This window comes from Castanea sativa, chromosome 7, assembly GCF_040712315.1.
Source record: "Castanea sativa cultivar Marrone di Chiusa Pesio chromosome 7, ASM4071231v1".
NCBI classification, from domain to species: domain Eukaryota; kingdom Viridiplantae; phylum Streptophyta; class Magnoliopsida; order Fagales; family Fagaceae; genus Castanea; species Castanea sativa.
The window spans coordinates 23,442,473-23,462,138 of NC_134019.1; the positions used below are offsets into that span (position 1 = coordinate 23,442,473).

At 35.3% G+C, this 19,666-nt stretch overlaps 1 protein-coding gene and 1 pseudogene across 1 annotated transcript; one reads left to right on the forward strand and one right to left on the reverse strand.

Annotated features, from left to right (window-relative positions):
- Positions 1–1,824: 1,824 nt before the first annotated feature.
- On the forward strand, positions 1,825–6,621 carry LOC142642585 (uncharacterized). Its single transcript, XM_075816970.1, has 3 exons — positions 1,825–2,143; positions 4,562–4,750; positions 6,311–6,621. The coding sequence occupies exons 1-3, from the start codon at positions 1,880–1,882 to the stop codon at positions 6,392–6,394; spliced, it is 537 nt and encodes a 178-aa protein (XP_075673085.1). The 5' UTR covers positions 1,825–1,879; the 3' UTR covers positions 6,395–6,621.
- Positions 6,622–8,854: 2,233 nt separating this feature from the next.
- LOC142644180 (structural maintenance of chromosomes protein 4-like) lies at positions 8,855–14,404 on the reverse strand (annotated as a pseudogene).
- Positions 14,405–19,666: the final 5,262 nt, after the last annotated feature.

A 19,666-nucleotide genomic window follows, 5' to 3' on the forward strand; every position in this document is an offset into this window, starting at 1 on the left:
TGGTGGTGGTGGTCCACTGAAGCAAGCCTTATTGGCAGTTTATCTGACAGGACTGAGATCTACGATTATAGTAGGTAATGGATCTTCGGCCGCAACGTCGTCGATTTTAGTATATTTGAGGAAAGCACTGTGCGATTCCTTTGCCGCCACCGCAGGAAAAGCAGGAAGCAGTGGATACTACTACAACAGCAATAGCAACGGCGGCAACAACAACAATGATAAAGATAAAGATAAAGATAGTGTGATGTCGTTAGCAGAGGCGAAGAGGCTAATGAGATTGGTGAATGTGGAATTGTTGAAGAGAAAGCTCAGCATGGAAGGCAAAGAGGTTATCGGATACTCTTAATGTTTTCTTTTCTTTTTTTTTCCAGATTTTTCTTTTAATTCCAAATTAAAAAAAAAAAAACCAAATGCAAAATGGCGTCGTTTTGGCAGCAGTAACGGTAGTAGTAACAGATTTGTAACGGAGCCTTGAATTAACAAAAATTAAAAGTTAGAAGACTGAATTGATAAAACTGAAAGTTAGAGGACCGAAATAAAAAAATGTGAAAGTTAGAGGGTCAGTTTTGCATTTTTGCCTTTTAAATTTTACATTTTCTTTTCTTTTTAATTGAGATAATATTATTAAGAAGGGTTTTTTTTTTTTTTTTAATAATTGAGATTTTTTTTTAGAATTTTTTTTTTTATAATAATTGAGATAATATTATTAAGAAGAGCCCAAGCTCCAAAGACGACAAAAACAACAAGGAGGAACTGGTCCATCGTTTTTCTTGCAAAAGACTCACTCAAAAACGAGAGAGACAGGATAAGTTTCACAAGTTAAAGAAAAAATGTCCAAAGATAAAGAAAAAATGTCCAACGGGCTTAAAAGGTGTGCAAGCTCATTTGTAGATCTGTAACTAAACAAAAATTTCACAACAAAAGCAAGGAATTAGGTTGCAAATATAAGCAACAATGGGAGAAATTTCTCGAGGGAGATCAGACTCGAAGCAAACAATAGAAGCAATAACAACCTTAGCATCTTCCTCAAAGATCACAAATATCCAAGGTTGATGGCAGTGGAAATGGCAAGGAGATTTTTTACAACCACTTCAATTCTACAAGGATATTTTCTTTGGTTGATAACTCTTACGAAATTCGTCGTGTCTATGGTTCAGTGGGAAATAGGACTTAATTACATACACGGCAATCATATATTTAATTGAACAATCTTATTGCCAATCTGATAATTTCTAAGTTACTTTAGTACTATCATTTATTTGTCAATGACTAGTATTAGTCTAAAAGAGAAATGTTATATCTATAATATCTTCACAATAAATCAAAAGTAGTAAGTTGTTATTGGTTCAAATTTGAACCTACCACTAAAATTACTTTTTTACCCCAACAATAACAACCTGTCACTTATGATTTGTTGTAAAAATATTATGTTAAATATACACATATAAAGCTATAATCAAAGTCCTTTTTCAAGTTGAGCTCAACCTACTCATAAAATAGCTTAGTTGATCTACAACTACATTAAGTTGAGGATAAAATCTTGTATCCATATAACAATGTTGAGCAACCCAAGGTTTTGTAATTTATCCAACACCTCCTGGTGTTTTCAAACAATCTTTACCCTCTTCGGTTAGAATTTATCCCCCAAAAAAAAAAAAAAAAGAAGTGTTGGGCCTAGGGAACTTGGATTCACCAGACCAACAAAAACTGCATTTTGGGCCCAATTCCTAGTTTCACAGGAATAGTAAATTACTGTTGTTAGAACTTTTCTAGCCCACAACATAGGAGAGAGGAACTCATTCAACAAAAACACATACACAAAACACAAGCTGTAACAGTCACAGATACTCACTGTTGAACTTGAACCAAAACAAAAACCATGTACACTGGGGTTAGCCGAAGGCTATGTCAGATACGAAGACAGTTACATACGGTTTCGTCGTCCCATGAGGGGCCAAGTGAGACCTTGAAGAGAAAGATTGCTGGGTTACAGAGGATGAGGAAAAGCAAGAAGAACCTTAAGATAAAGAAGGACCAGTTCATTGTCGAAGTTCCCGAGTCCAAATCCTACCTCGACACCGCTTCTTTGCCCATGATTCTCACTGTTGTCGGTGTTGGCCTCTTCGCTAAGCTCCTCATGATGGTGCCCTCTCTTCTCTTCACTTCTATTCTATTCTCCATTTCTTTTCATTTTCCACAACACCCATTTCTCATTTCTTTTTTTCTTTCTATATCAAGCTAATTAAATATTGCTTCTTGTTGATATTCATATTGATTTTGATGATGGATATCTTTGTTGAAACTTTTTTGAATGTGGGTACTTTTTTTTTCGTGTACAAGAAAGGTGCATTGCATCGATTAGAAAAATTGGAATTTTGTTGTGAAGATTTTATTTTATTTTATTCATTTTCAACAACCCCCATTTTTCATCTTTTTTTTCTTCTTTCTATATGGACTAATTGAAGCTTGTTTCTGATTGATTTTCAAATTAATTTTTGACGGCCATTGTGTGTGTGTGTGTGTTTTTTTTTCCTCATAAAAAAGTCATTTTTGAATGTGGGTACTGATTATTTATTATTTATTTTTGTATATAAGAAGGGTGCATCAATTAAAAAAAAAATTGAAACTTTGTTATGAAGGTTTTTTATTTTTTTTATGAAGCAGAGAATTGATATTAATGAAACACGTAATTTTACAAAAACGCTGTGGCAAGCTGCATACACAGAAACAGACACACTCAACTGGTCATGATTTAGCCTAAACATTACAAAGATAAAAGCTAAACACTCCAGATCATGACAGAACAGATAAGGGCATACCCGATTCCCCATGAACAATTTCTTTCTTTGTTCTGATGTGTCTTCCATAAACCCTGATATTCCTATGTTTCCAAATGTTATATTATACAAGGCAACCTCAGATGCAAGATTGCACAACACTTCCATGAAGCTGTTAAGTGTTGCCTCTAAGGTTTTGAACGCCTCATTCAACTACATATTTTCAGCAGCATTCAGATCTTGTAACAAGACAACATCCCATGTAACTTCTACAAAATACACAACACGCCCCTCCCCTTATAGCCCCACTTGAGGAGTCTATCTCTAGTTGTCAACCTGTTTCTAAACACAAGCCAACTGATTTGGGCATGCTTTGTTATGGCTAATTTGAACCCTACTAGCTTTCACCAGTTGATCTCTGGCTGCTTGGACTTGATTGTATCCCATGTTTGAGCACAATAAAAATTACCTGATTTATAAATACTCCAAAAAGCTTGATCTTTATCCCCAAACTTCACAAGACATAGCTTACTTTAGATGGACACAAGAGCATCTGATCAAGCAGATTTCTAGCAACAATCCTGCCTATCAGCATAGCAGAAACTTTAGCATCCATAGTACCAGCAGAATCATATATGACTCTAAAACCATATTTGGCGAACAGAACTCCATCTGACTGCTACCAGTCATGCCAACCTGATATAAGTCTACCAGCTCCTATTACAACTTTCAGATAAGTTCTAGCAAGGTTTCAGAATCTTAATAATTTTCTCCAACCCCAATTGCTTTCCTGAGAAACCTTAACAATCTAGAAACTCAAGATATTAGTATGCACCCATGCCACCCACAAGGAATCTGCTTTTACAAACAGATTTCAAATATGTTTTATAACGGTTGTTTATTCCACTCAAACCTCTTTGGACCCAAGCCCTGTTTGCATTTTGGAACACAAAAAATCCCAATAAATGTTAATACCCTATAGCACCATAATCTTGGCCCTTCACAGAAACTTATTAAATTTCTGTTTGATACTCTTAATAACTTTCTAAGAAATATAAACACACTAGCTAAGAAAAATGGGATACTATAGAGTACTAATTGCAGTAGTTGTAGTCTACCTGCAAATGGGAGCTTTTTACAATTCCAAGCATTTATCTTGGCAGTGATTTTCTCATTTAATGGCTTACAATCCTGAACCTGATTACTCAACTTGCCTGATACTAGAGAAGCACCCAAATACCTCACTTCCTAACTTACCCTCTTAGAAAATTTAACCATCAACAATCTGTTTTCTGGTAAAGGGGGAAGTGCCTGAACCAAAAACTTCACTTTTCCTCACTTATCCAAAAAAAAAAAAAAAAAAAACCCTTTCGCTTTTCCTCACATTGGCATTCAAACCTGACATACTTTTGAATTCCACCAACACATTTTATTTTTGTGAATGGATGGAAGATCAGTGAAAACTATCAAATCATCTGTAAAACAAAGTTGGGTCATTTGTTAGAGTGTTGGCATATATGTTTGATAAAATAGCAGATGCTATGTTTTTGGTTTGATGCTTCCATTGTAGCTTTGCCTAGGAAATTTTAGTTTAAGGAGTGGTTAATGTGACCATTTATTTTAATAAAATGGTGCACCAATTGAAAGGTTGGATTTTTGTTGTGGAAGTTTCATGTTGGCATCTTATGTTTGATAAAATACAAGATGATGTTGTAGTTTTGCATAGGCAGTTTTAGTCTATAGACTGGTTAACGTGATTTGAATCTTATATGGTGAGGTGGCAGTACGATGATTCAAAGTCGCAGGAACTAATAGAGCGAAAAATAAAGAATGCACCTCATGGGCAAGGCACGGTTAGAATGCTGAGTCGTGAGGAGTGGGAAGAAATTCGAGAAGTGAGGCCTAGAACTCCCTTTGAATCCAAGCTTGCTCGTCCTAATGCACAAATTAGAACTGGTGAACGACTGCGCAAGGTCAGGCTTTTCATCCTTTTATATCTACCCTACTCTTCTTTCTTGCTTGGTTATTTTGTGGAGAACATTGGTTATGGACATAGGCTATGACTGTAGAGTGTTTTCCTGTTCAATGTAATGCTTTGTGAGGTTCTTTATGCCCCTAATCTATACAGGTCAAAACTGCTCCCACTAAGAAATTCGATAATCATTTTTTATTTTTCTGTGGACTTAATAGACTAAGAGTTTCATATATGCTTTTATATTCATTTGTTTAAGAAACTCATTACTGTTCCTTTGATAAAATTCAAATACTAGTTTTTTTTATTTTGGTTTGGGAGGGAGGAGGGCTGAAAGGCCAAATATCTTCATTCATCCAATTTTTGCTGAAGTTGAGTTATTTATTTGCTATGGAGTGCATGCTTAAATGATGTTGATCTTCAATGTTAATGTTTTCTTAAAAATTGGATTACAATGGTTATATATAAACAACAATGTATTTTCAAATTCATGTTAATTATACAGTCCTTATTGGTCATTAAGTAGCTTGATAGATGAAGAAATTGGTTTGGTAATTTTAATCTCTGGTTTATTTTAAAGAATTGGGAATGTTTTAAATGATTATTAAAATCTTCTTCTCTTATGTCTTATCTCATTCATTCTTTTGGGTTTATTACATATACCCAGTTTTTCACTCCTATCCTATAAAATCCCTAGCTTACTTATTCAGAATGCTCTGTAGTCATCATTTTGAATTTTATCATTGTTATTACACGACTGCCAAATTGTTTATCGCAATGTTATATTGCTTTGGAGTGTTGATTGGAAAATTTTGTAGTTCATGGTAGACATTGCAAATGACCCGGTAATGTGTTTGGAAGAGCTTTTTATTATTTGCAATAATCAAGTAAAATTTTCTTGATAAGAAGCTGGGAAAACCAGCAACAGCATCCAACAGGGGCCTCAAATACAGCACACTCAGGTCAAAAGACCAGCAACCAGAATTACAACAGTTAAATCCCTCACCCTCACCCTCACCGAAGTCAAAGACCAAGAAATCCACAACTACAAATACTCAGGAAAAGCACAACTCCAAACACCCTGAACACAACACTCAGGAAAAGCACTCAACACAGCCTTTAAGACCTACGTTGATAATTTACAGTGTTGATTGCATCATTTATTTCGCTTGGGAGCTTCTAGTTTCAATAGAGTCAACGCCATACAAGGAAGCCTCTAACATAAAGCAAGAAATGATTATGTCAATTCACGAAGCTTTATCTGCATACTGTCTGTGGGTTCTCATGGCACATGGACTGGTGTGGTCTGGTTTCCCCACGAGAGATTTTTTTTATTGAAGGATTCTGCATGATCAAGCAAACTTTAGACCATCTAATGTGAGGCTTTTTCTTTTCCTGAAATGATAGATAACAAAGTAATTCTCCATTGGCTTGAATAAAATTTCAATGTGCTTATGCATGTCACTGGGCCATCTCATTTGTTTACTTCTCATGAAGAAATATGATGGTGACACATATATGATAATGCCCATGTGTGATGTGGCTTGCTTGTTTTGTGCAGGAGGATTTGAAGGATTGGACCATTGATGTGCTCACGGATGCACTCACCCGAGTTGAAGAAACTGCTAGACAGAGTTCCAAGTGACTCAAACCATTTTTTTGTTGATTGGGTTGAGAAAGGAAGCGGACAACTGCTGTTCATAGAATAGGCTCCACATAAATTATCAAATTAATTATTTTTTTTTTTTTTAAAAAAAAGGTACTACTAGAGTACTCTACTAGTACCCCAAAAAAAAAGAAAAAAAAGAAAGAAAGTAAACCATGGTTAATAGCACTACAAAGCCAATTTATTTAAAATTTTTTATTTATTTATATATGATTTCTATAATACATATCTAGTAGCATTTCACCAAATTTATTATATTGAAAAGTTTGACGAAACTATATATTAATGCACGATTATTCATACGAAGCACAACAGAGGCATTATGCATTTAATGCACTCGCATGCATTATTATCATTGTCACAAAAAATGGAGCTACACATCTTCGATGGACACTCACGTTGGATCACGTTCAACATTTTTTTCTTTTTGTTGATTTTTTTTTGTTCTAGCCCAAAATATCTTGTACACTCTCACTCGTACAGCATATTGTAATCTTGGCTAATGCCATTTTCATGTCTTAATAAGCATTGCGATTTGTTCATTCATTCATCATGATTTCATGGCGTGTGCTCAAGATTCATGCTTCGCCTATCTGCATACTTTCTATTTCATGGCGTTTGCTGGGTGACAGTGATCCACATACACACACACATATATATATATATATATACTGCTAAATTGCCTCTTTGGTTCATTCGCTGGTGGAACCAATTTGGCCCTGTTGCTGATATCTTCCCCGAGTCTTTGATGGGATCTTACAAGATTTTTTATGACACCCTCAAGACAAATGCTCATAATGCCAAGTTCCCTAATCTCTTTTATTTTGTTAAATCCCTTGGATCTTAAAATGGCAGTACTGCAAGGAAGGTGATGTTCTTGCTCGATACTGGTATGTCGATACTGGTATGTTAAATGGTGGGATAAATTTGGCCATGTTCAACAGATAATTGACAATGTTACCAGGGAAAATTCCCCCAGACCTCTGCCTAGGCAACATTCTCATGCACATTTGGTCTACAATGCCACTACGCCATCTACTTCATCCACCAAAGCTACTAGGAAGACTTCTCCTTTTGATGACCTGAGCAAGGAAGCTCTCTATGCTCTTCTGGAGAAGAAGAGACTACTGCTAACAGAAGCTCTGATGAAGAAGGCTCTGTTGCAGAAAGTCCTTATTACCCCTATCCCCAGCCATATCCCAAAGATTGGTTTGGACATGATGAAGAACATGATACTCTTGACCTAGGAGCAAATTGATGATTCTGCTATTTGTCTAGCCTGCACAAAAGCCAATATTGCTACAATATTCACCTAAGGATAAAGTATTTACTATTACTTTTACTTTGCCTACTGCTTTCACTATTGCTTTATCCACTAATGATGATTCCTCTATTGACTGCTTTTGGCACACCATGCCAAACATTGCTGATATATTATAATTCCTCTATTGACTGCTTTTGGCACACCATGCCAAACACTGATGATATATTCACCTATGATATATTTGCCTATAGTTAAAAGAATTACTATTGTTTTACCCACTGATGATGACTCAATTGCTAATTGCTTTTGGCACAACCGGTCAAACTACTTTCGGCACAACTGGCCAAACTACTTTCGGCACAAAAGCTATATATATATATATCTCAAGTTCAATGGTTTCATAGGTCATTTAAAAAAAAAAGGTTTGAAATTGAACTGAACTGGGTCAACGGGGACCAAGGGCCTTTGAAAGAACACACCTCATTTGCTTGGTCTCATGATGATTTCATTTTGCTCTCCAAGATCACAATCATAAGCTCAACGTATGAAAAATACAATGGGCTTCGCTTCTTTTTCATTGCCCATTTATATTTCAATCTTCACTCAATAAAATGTAATATGGGTTGGGCTCAAAACTATAATGGGCCATTGTTCCCATTTCATAGCTTTTGGATTCATGCCTTATTTGCAGTTTACGCCTTAGATTCTTTTATTAATAAAATGTAGGGCAAAAAAAAAAAGAAAAAAAAAAGCTACCTCCTAAAACAAAATGAAACCGCTTACCTTTTTCTCCAAAAAAAAAAAAAAAAAAAATGAAACTCCCTTCAAAAATAAAATGAACCATGAATTTGAAAGCCCTAACTCTTGCATTGCTCTCAAGTAGGGGCATTCTTTTGTTTATACAAAGTTACACACCAATGTTGCCAAGGCATTATACCAATCAATTTACACTCATAATTATCATTAACCATAAACTAATTCGGCACAAAAGCCAAAGCTGTTATAACTTATATATGACACTTGGACAAATTCAAAAATAGATAACTATTTGATATATGCAAACTCATACAGGACTGAATAAAGAATTGATTCCATGACAACCAGGTAAATAATGGTTACTCATGACATGGAACCATTAACTAAGGAACTCCACCAAAACCAAATGCATCATATCATCAGGCAGCTTTTTCACAGATTGCAAAACTACCAGGGTAAATTGTAATGCTCTTAGTGCAATTATCAGTTTTGTAGATCCCAACAAGACGATGGGCCAATTCAAACATGTTGTTTCGAAGGCCGCAGGTGGCATAAAAGATAAGAACACCAAGATCAGTGTAAGTAAATATATCAGTAACTAGCGATAAACCCCAGGGAGCATTCAACCTACCTTATGATTATAAATTGGGCATCCTTTGTTCGTTCCTTCACTTAATGCCCCACAATAGAAACATTTTTGAAGTCTGCACACCATATGGACCAATATAAGTGAATGAAGATCAAAAGAAAAAAAAGACGAAACAATTTAAGAGGGATTGGCTTGTAGTGATGAAGTGCGAAAACAAGAACTAAAGAACTCAAGGTCTGAAAGCAGTAAAAGGAACAACATTATAGGTTACTCAACTGTCAACATAATTCAGGGACTCTATAGACAGGCATACTTATCGTTCAGATAATGGATTCTACAGAAGGGTTAAAGTCGGCAATGTTAAAAGATAACCTTTTCACCACCCGATAAATTTGCAATATTCTTCCAGCTCTTCTTTGGTGGTCGGACACTGAAAACAACACCTTCAGAGAAAGGACCCAAAGAGTCCACTAGCTCGAGTTCTGCATCACCTCCAAGTGTGATCATCTATGGCAAGTCCATTAGAAGGGCAAAAGTATAATCACTACTTGTAAATGCATATAATACATGAAAGATGAAACAAGAAGTATCAAATATGAAAAGCCCCAACTGATTGCAAATGAAGGAGCATAGAAAACGAATTTTGCTAATCAAAAGTGGAGTTCTTCAATGGCAGAAGATCTAGTACCAGGGCACAAATGGTACTAGTTATATTTCTTGCAATTCAAACTGTTTAATGTACATTAAAGACACCAAAGAGTCAAAATGGACAATAGAATTTATAATCCAGCTAAAACTTGTGGGGAGTGATCCATTCACAAACCTGATACATCTCCTTCAGCTTCAAAGATATTGCATTGAACCCTGCCATGAACTCATCTAACCTATTATTGTACCATATCCAGTTGAGTGATAGATATGCATGCCTCTTCTTCCTCCATTCATCATACTGTCTCTTTATGTCATCACGCTGTTGAGTGACCTTGTTTAGTTCCTCAACTCGTTCATTATATAATGATACCTTTGTCTGATATCTATTTATCATAGTATGAAAAATTTAGCAGAGGGCCCTGAAGAATTCAACTCAAGTTGATAAACATTTTTAAAGAACAACAGAGAAAGTCACACTCTGAGATAGAATCAAGATTAGAATTCATCTCCTTCAGTTGGGCTTCCAGCAGTGCTACCATTTCAAGAGCCCTCTTTAGGTCACAAGCCTCACTAAGAGTTTCATCAGTCAAGGTCGCCCCTGAAGCTTTTCAGGGTTCACTAATAAGTCTTTCTGAATTCTGCAACCAGTACACAATGTTAATCATGCTTCAAGATCATAAAGATCCCCTGCTTCTTAAGAGTTCCACAAAAAGGACATACTGTTCCATATGCTTTATAAGAGCATTTTGCAAGTCGTCAAGCCTTTTTTTGTAACTCTTCGCCTTCAATTCCAACTCCTTGTATGCCTTTTTCATGTCTTGTAATTTGTATTCAGCGACAACCTGTGCCACACAGAGATTGTAAACAAGATGTCAGGAAACATGAGCCCAAAAAAAAAAATACAGGAAACGAGAAAGATGCAAGAATTAGCACAGTACCTCTGATGCCTGTAACTCATCCACAGTCTTTTTCACTTTGGTCGTAATTGGATTTTGCATTGTCTAATGCATCTTTATGTTCATCGATCAGCTATACAAGGGGAAGAAAGAAATTAGATCTTATGGCAGTATGAAAAAATCTTTTTTCTTGGGGATTTTTATTAAAGATTGTTGAAGATGAGATAGAAGAGATACTAGTCCAGTAACAAAATGAGAAAAACGACAACAGTAACAAAGTTATGCAAAACGGCATTAAAAACAGAGATTGTACAAAGAAAACGGCAGGGAAGAAACAAAAGGCAAAACGCACCGTATTACTTAAGTCTGAGCTGTAGCAGTTAGTTATTCTTGGTGCCAGTTGCCATTTGATCATTGGTTGAAGTTTTGAATAGTTAGTTATACTTTTGGGCGCCAATTTCTTAGCCCCTGTTTTCGTGTATATAAACACTTGTAGAGCTAATCATTTTAAGTAACTGCTTGTAACAATTTGATAAGCAAATACAGAGTTCTTTTTCTCTCAAACCATTTTGCAAGCTCTTTGCATTTCTGTTTTGCATTTTCTGATTTTACAAACATAAATAATGAAAAAAAAAAAAAAAACCTCCTGTGTCTTTTTTATAATTCTATTGAATGGTAAAAGCTTTTTGCTCAATTTCTTTGAAAATGTCTCGTAATTTTTCTGTTTCCTCAACAAATCTTTCTTTCTCCTTCTTTGACTCCTCAATCCCTTTAGTCAACTTCCTGACTAGTATAGCCTATATTGGGAGAAATTATTGAGCCCAGCAAACTCCACTGGGCAGAAACAGTAATTTCTTCTATTTAGCCCTCAACTAGAAAACTGAACTAAATATACACCTGTGTGTTGGGTTTTGTGGAGCCTAGTTTATGTTTGATTTGGTTGACGATCCGACCTGACCTGAATAATGCTGCGTGGTTTTTAATGAGAGATTTTCAGAGGTTTAGTCCATGGAGTGGAGGCTTGGGCCGACAGGCCTAAGTCGAAGCACTCATGGACAAGCTTCTTGGGGGTCCAAGGGCAACGCCCTCGGGAAAAATATTGGCCCGTTTTTTGTAGCCCATTCACAGGATGTAGAAAATCGTGGTTTTGTGATTAGGGTTTCGGTTAAGTCGGTTTTGGAGAGAGATAAAGTGTCTGTAGCGCAACTTGTATTTTCTCTGATAATAGTGAAATCCCTGCAACTCCGTGGACGTAGGCAAATTGCCAAACCACATAAATACTGTCTTGTGCGTGTGATTATTTTCTTTGGCGTGTGTTTTCTCTCTTTTTTTTTTTCTCACAAGTTTAGGAATTCGTGGTAATTCCCTACACTTTAGGAAAGACACACATGAAGTTGAGCAGATTTCACTTATGAAGCCAAAAGCTCAGGGACCCCACGATGAAGGTTTTCTCGAATGTCTTGAAGATATAATTGGCACCAACAAATATATCGAAAAAATTGAGTAAGCATATAAGCAGTGAGTACAGTTTGCGTCTTAACTTAGTGAAAACTTACGCTCTTATTCCTGCTTGCTACATCAATATCCTATTTTCAATGATGCACTTTGTCTATTGCTTGTGTTAGTGCTAGTGCTAATTAGAGGCATAATTCTTGTTAGTTAGCAGAAAAATTGAAATTTAAGGATGGAAGGTATAACTTGCAAATGGGCTGTTTATGGGGAGCCAGCCTCTAAAATAGCTCAGTGTTCTTCATTAAGATGAGAACATGTATCCTTCCAGCTGATGCTGCTGTCCTTATCAATCTGGGGTTATTTTTATTTTTATTATATGAATTTACTTTCCTGTTAATTAAAAAGATACTATCAAAGTACCAAAACTCACCTTTTGCACTCAAAAGCTTGCTTTCGGTAAATGTAACTTCAAGTTTTCCCTTATGTTCAATCAGTTGCTTTTCCCAAGGTTCTAGTTCAGCACAAACTTTTGCAAGCTCAGCACTATGTCTCTCAGTTTCAACTGCTTATTTACCAATCAGGGGTAAGTAACATTTTCAATAATTAGCTACACATACCCATGTCTGCTAGAGGTGAGACAGTATTACACTAATTATTTTGAAGGGGGATTATCTCTCCAACAAAATGGTATCAATTTCCCAACCAACAAAAAGATTACATACAATACCAAGAATAAACAAAATAAACATAAGCATGCATTCACACCAACGTCTCAAAAGAAACTTCTTGGTTTCTCATTGGTTCTCTCCATGGAATTGGGTAATTTTTCTTCACAGATTTCTTTATAAAAAAAAAATACAAGGAGTGATTTATGCATTAAAAAAGAATCAAAGGTGTCTAAGACCTATAGCTCAACTAGCACTTCCTTTTCCCATAATAATGGGATGGAAGGTGAGGACGTAGATCCAAGACCACTAGGTGCATGCGTAGCTTAACAATCAACAAAGGAAAAAAGAAATTAAAGACATAATATACAGCCAGGAAGAATTCAATAGAGATGATACATTGATTTTAGGCAGGGGGAAAAAGGCATACAGAATAACATCAACTTGAAATGTGTTGAAAATGTCAAGGACAGAACCTTTTCACATGTTCAGGCACGGGCAAAGTTAATTTTAAAATCCTTCAATAGTAAAGTTCTTAATCCCATCTGAAAATGATATTGAGGATTTCTTTAAAATTGACCAAATCAAACATCCAAATTCAATTAGAAAATAATTTAAGAATTTTCCAAAAACAGTTGTAGGGGAATACTAAGTTATGCCATGCATATTAGAGCCATATAAATCATGTATATCAGAACTCCATGATATGTTATTTGGGCATCCTTTACAATGTTATTAAATCCAACTTGTGAATACTTAGTATGTAGACCTAAGGAAACACAAAGCAATGAAATGAGAATCCAAAATTTTAATTGAAGGCATTGCTTACGACAAAACCCTATTATTTTTTAGAAGATAAAACAGAAAATGAACAATAATATTTTACAATGGTGTGAAACATACACAAACAGTTATAAATTAGAAACTTAATACTGCTGCACATAATTCTTTGAGGTGTGATTTGCAACACGACAACTAACATATTCCTATTGTTCATAACCAAAGAGATAAAAAATAATAATAATAAAATTTTTTTAAAAATCACCTTTAGAATTCTCTTTAATTTCCTCAAAGACTTTCTCCTCGTCCAGCAACAGCTTTTGTAGTTTTGGAATATTTTCCTCAAGTTCTGGAATCAGATTTTTCGAGTCTTCACACTCCTTTTCTAAGTTATTAATGTTTGCTGAATCCTGAAATGGGAAGCCAAAAAGTTAATGATAACCATGTTCAGTTCAAGTGAACAATGTCTTTCCCATACCTTTTCCAGTTTATCCTCAAGTTTCTTGATCTTTTACTTCATGTGCTTCAAATCTTCTCGATATTTCACATCCTGCCTTTCAAAATTCTTAAAACCATCCTTACAGTTTTTGTGTTGATTATCAAGTTCCTAATTATTCAAAAGAAAAGGTAAATAGTGGATCCTTCACATAAGATCAAAGTGAAATCAGTAAACATTCAATGCAGACATGACATTTCAAATAGTGGCTAGCGCATGATTTGAAAATCGATGTAACAAGGGTTCTCGCAATGACACAATTATATACCATGCCAACAATATTAATAGGTTCTTGTAGGCATTTGTTTATGACAATTTAAGATCCATTTTCAGCAAACCTCTTGTCTCTTCAGGTACTTGTTATGCACAGTTTCAAGCTCCTCCAACATTTTATGACTTTCCCGTATGTTCTCCCTGATACAAGATCTCAAACTTTTCATCATATATATATATATATATATATATATATATATATATATATATATTTCAACTAGACATACATTTTGCAAAAGATTCCATAACATATACCTTTTAGCATTCCAAATCAATCGCAAATCCATTTAAGCATATTCATTGTGTATCAAAATCAAAATGTGGCTCAGTCTCATTAATCAAAATTTTTAGGAACTTCATTAATCAAAATTCAAATGAACAGACTCTTACATTAATTGACAATAGATCCCTATCTAAATTTTTTTTTTTTAAAATACTAATAAACAATACGTCATGAGTCATAACATATTGACATGATTGCTCTCTAATAAACTCTAAACAAAATATCTAATTACAAGAAAATTGGTCAATTGAAAAGGCCAAAATTAGTGTCAATCCATATCTCTTCATTGCCTGCTGCTACTTGCTCCTTCATTGTTCTCCCCTGTGTTGACCACAACAAAAGCCAGGCAGAGTTGATCTTCATTACCAACTCTAAAAGACCAAATTTGGATCACTTGGTTAAGCTTTTTGCCAAAATCATTTTTTTCCACCACCTCATTCCAAGATTTTATCAGCACATAGCATGAGCTTTTCTTCCCTGACTCCTTGGGCATGTCCCATTGCCTCAAAACAATCTGATTTACCTTACCCGAGGGCTCCATGAATGGGACTTCCATTGCTTGTTGTTGATCCAGATATTCTCTTTCTGCCTCTCTCAAGAAACTGCCATTGATTTTGCTTAAAGGCATGGACAACCAAGCGTTATGTCGGTTTAGGTCAGTCTTAGTGAGAGGTTTCTGTATGACCAAAACCAGTTGGGCTCCACCCATTGTGTCGATGATATTCTGGAAATTTTGAGGCAGTTTTGGTGATGGGTTTGAGAGTGGAAGGGTTGGGTTCAATTTGGGCTTCTTTGGTGGCTTTTCTTCAATTTGGTCTTCTTTGGTGGCTTTCCATTCCGGATCTGCAATGCCAATGGGTTGAGAAAACCTCTTCCTTTGAAAGTTCAAATTTGGCAATTGGTAATGGGTGCGAGGAATGGAAGAAGCAAGATTTGATCTTTTTCTTTTCAAGGAGCCCCAGGTGGGTTTGAAACAATATTGAAATTGCTTCTCGTCTGAAGTCAGTGGCAGAGGCAGAGAGGGTTTTTTAGAGAGGAATAGGATGAAATCCTTCAAAACCCTAAGAGTGAGCAAGTCCAAGTCCAATTGTTCATCCCTGGTGCACTCTCTTTTGAGTTCATTGAAAGAATCACACTCACAAAGTGAACCGGGAGTCTCCATGATTTTGATGATGAATTCTCTGTGAGTTACAGAGAGATAAAGCAACAAGCAAAAAACAGAGACGAGAAAGAGACTCCAAATTCAATTCTTAAGTTGAATTGGCCTCCAAGAATCTTAATTTCTGTTTCTACACTCAGGAAAGGAAAGCAATTATGGGGTACAAAGTGGGTTTTCTCTGTGAGTTTCAGAGATAAAACTAGAAACAGAGAGAGAGAGAGAGAGAGAGAGAGAGGGTTTGTTCTTTTCTTTTCTTTATTTTGAGAGGAAGAGAGGGTATGATGTTGGGTATGGAAATATGAGAGTATTTATATTTATATTAATTAAAAACATTGTAATATATATCCTTCTCTGAGTGGGAGAATGAAAGCAGAGTCGGTGTCTCCGTCTCAGTCTCCGACTCTGAGTCGGAGAGACCAAAACAGAGGAGGGATTTTGTATTGTATTTGTATCATTCAAAAATAACGGCTAGTTGGGATTTCTTTGTTCCCTATTTTACCCCTATCTTTTTAGATTTATTTCTCATACCTTAACCTGACTTCTCTGGTCAGCACCTTATTTGGTATTTGATGACTGCTAAAAAAAAATAAAAAAAAAGCCGCGCAATTCACTCTACCAACAGAAGCCAAATGACAATTTTGCCCTCAATAAAAAGAAAAGAAAAGAACAGTGTCTTCTCTCTCTCTCTCTCTCTCTCTCTCTCTCTCTCTCTCTCTCTCTCTCTCTCTCTCTCTCTCTCTCTCTCAGACTCTAGCGTTGAAGTCTAATAATCGGTCGTTGCTCTCTCTTGGTTATTGGGTGGGGTGGTGTGTGAATTTCCTTATTGCAGCAGTAGTCACGGTTTTTGAGAAAGATCAAAATTGCTTTGCCTATGGTTGAACTTTAAGGTAAACATATCAAAACGACAAACCCTAATTTCATTTCTTTTGATTGGGATATCACATCACTGCTCTCTTTCTCTCTCTCTATTTGATATTATTGTCTTCATTTTAGTTGTTCATGAGATAGATGGGTATTGTGTAGTGGGTCTGGGTGAAGCATTCATGAGATGGGGTAGCAACTGCCTTCAAAATGCTTTCCATCATATTCATTTGCTATTTGAAAGTATATTTCTAAACTGATTGCCTCAACTATTAAGACTACAATCCAAAGATTAACCTCTTGCAAGTGTTAATTTTCAAATTTATTGTCATTTCATTTGTATTTATGAAGGTTCTCCCCGGTAAATGTGTCTCAATTTGAAGTCTTTTTGTATTAGTTTTTTTTTTTTTTTTTTTTTTTTCGTTGGGATGAAAAGTGATATATAGAAATCAATTTATGTAATGGTCAAATTGTGTAATTTTCATATTATTAGATAAATTGATGTGATTTTTAAGAAATAAATTTGATGAGCCAAGAAATAATCAGCCTCCCAACCTATTCCTTATCTTTATGCCCAAAATAATGGTGATTGCATAAACCAACCATGATGCTTATTAATTTGAGTAACATATATTTTAATTCTTTTGAGACATTGGAAATATGGACAATTGTTCCATTATTGAAGTTTAGGCCAATAACATTTGTAATTGTAATATGTTTCATGTTGGGGTAGATCTTTTATGTGGAATTGGTTTATTAATAAGATCGTATGATATATTTATCATTCTAACAGGACCAAATTTTGTGGTTTTGATCTTAACTAATTAAATCTTATATATTTCTTGTTTGATGTAACCCTACCGCATGTTTATTTGTGTTTGAGAAGTTGCAATTTTTGGGTTGTGTTGATAACTTTTTTGGTCTTAGGGATATGTTTTGTTACTACAGTGCGTGCAACAGAGATTCTTAGTAGGCTATGGTTAGAATGAGTATTAATATTGATGAAAATGATTTGTCTAATTAACTTTGCATGTATATGAAACCTTTATGTTCTCAATAGCATTTTAGGCTGCTTTGATCTCTATAATGCATGGTTTTAGTGCAGTTGATATCTTCATAAAATCTGAACAGTTTCAACTGTTTTTTGTTGCAGGCTAGAAACAATGCTTGGATTTTAATCTCCGGCTCATTAAGTATGTTCAGCAATCGGTATGTAGTAGTTACTGGTTAGCCTTGACAAAGTTTTCTTGCTCATGTCATGTTCATTAATAAATTTTGGCTTTGTTTTCAGATTCTTCATATCTGAGGTGCAGTAGGCTGGGAGTCCAACCAATTGAGTTAAAATTTGGCTTGCCTTTGTTCAGTGTCAAGCAAGTGGCAGGCTTAGTGAAGACTGTATCCAAATATGACACGTTTGGACTACCCATATTCAAATGCCTAAACTACCTTATGCTAAATATGTTTAATGGTGGTTGCATTAGAAATAATTCAATGGTCAAACTTTCGTGTGCGTTTGGCAAAAAGCTTAAAGCTTTTTTCTTTTGGCCTCTGCTTTTTAATAAATAAACACCAAAAACTAGCTTTTAGCCCTTTGTCACACCTTTAATATAAAAGCTACCAAAAACTACACTTCTGATAAATGCTATGCAAATAAGCCAGTGAAAACTATGGGGTTCCAAACAGACACAAATTGTTGCTAAGGTAGATTCTTGCAGTTTTTTGCCTCATAATTTGTTGACGGTGAGAAGGAAAATGAATAAATTATCTGTTAGAGGCAGCTATAAGTGTTGTCAACAAACTCTTAGCCTAATCCTATAAGCAAATTGGATATATTTATACATTGTAGGAGTGCAATATAAATTTATGAATTAATAGAACTTTGGACATAATACCCAACACAGTTTTTGATAGAGCTGTTGACGCCTATGGAGATTACTGTGCTCAGGATGTGCGGATATCAAAAGGGGCCTCCAGAACAGAGAGAAGTAAATAATAGTAATAATGTCATGCTAATTTAATGCAAATTATGGTTTGGAAGTGGTGTTGATTGTTGACAAATGAGCTACACTCTCTCTCTCCCTCTTAATAACTCTTCCAGCAACAATTGTGGCAGTCTCTCTACCTCTCATGATTGCCTTCTGTCTGATGATTACAGTACAAGTTTTCATGGAATTTAGAATCTCCTTACTAAATATTTGGATATCCATGAAAAATGAGGTCGTGATATAAATATACTTATGCGTCTTATTTTATGCATATTCTTTTTAATACTTAGAAAATGGTCATCTGCTTCTAAATAGAAACTGATTATAGATTTATTTTGTGGTATCAGACATGAGAAATCGGGTAATGAGCAGTTTTCCATGAAAGAGGTCATCTTAAGGTAAGTCTCTTATTGTAACCTAGATGTTACTTAGTTCCATTTGAATAAGATTCTGAAGAACAAAAATTCATTTATTTTATGTCATCATTTGATTACTTTTTAAAAAAATTGTTGCTTGCTGCATCATGTTTGGATAATAGGCTATGAATGTAAGACATCACAAAGCTGGAGAGGCCAATGAACCTACCATCTATATAGGGTCAACGACGACTTGGTAATTTTACTTTTAGTACTGGAGTAATTATTAAAATTTAAGTGCTAAAATTTAATAAGAAAGGAAAGGTTTTGGCCACTACTCACATTTTAAATCTAGTTGAAGGAATATTCGGTTGAGATTTATGAGTGGTCTGGTACAAGTTGGGAACCATATGTGGCTGACGGTATTCAAGTCCAGTTTTATATGATGAGTCCCTATGTTCTGAAAAATACTGACAGGAAGGTACTTTATTAGATTATTTACGGCATATGTTGCATACAACTTCACTGCTTGAGAGTCTAGTACACCTCTATTCATAATTAAGGTTCCAGATGTTTATGGGGTTTTCCAGTTCAAGGTTGAGTGCCAAAGGCTTGGATACTCAAGCTTATCCCTGTCAAAATTATCATTTTGGCTTTTTTGGTCATGTCCAAACCTTGAATGCTCATAATCCTACAACATGGATACTAACAATATTGGTTGGCAGATCCTAAATGTGGTCATAGTGTAGTGTAAGCAGGTAAGAATTCAGCTGGTAAGAATTCAG

What these genes read in the sequence shown, in the direction of transcription:
- LOC142642585 (XM_075816970.1), top strand. Translation starts at nt 1,880, where the DNA reads ATGTACACTGGGGTTAGCCGAAGGCTATGTCAGATACGAAGACAGTTA. An exon ending in TCGCTAAGCTCCTCATGATG is followed by an intron (nt 2,144 to 4,561) that starts GTGCCCTCTCTT and finishes GTGAGGTGGCAG; the next exon opens with TACGATGATTCAAAGTCGCA. An exon ending in CTGGTGAACGACTGCGCAAG is followed by an intron (nt 4,751 to 6,310) that starts GTCAGGCTTTTC and finishes TGTTTTGTGCAG; the next exon opens with GAGGATTTGAAGGATTGGAC.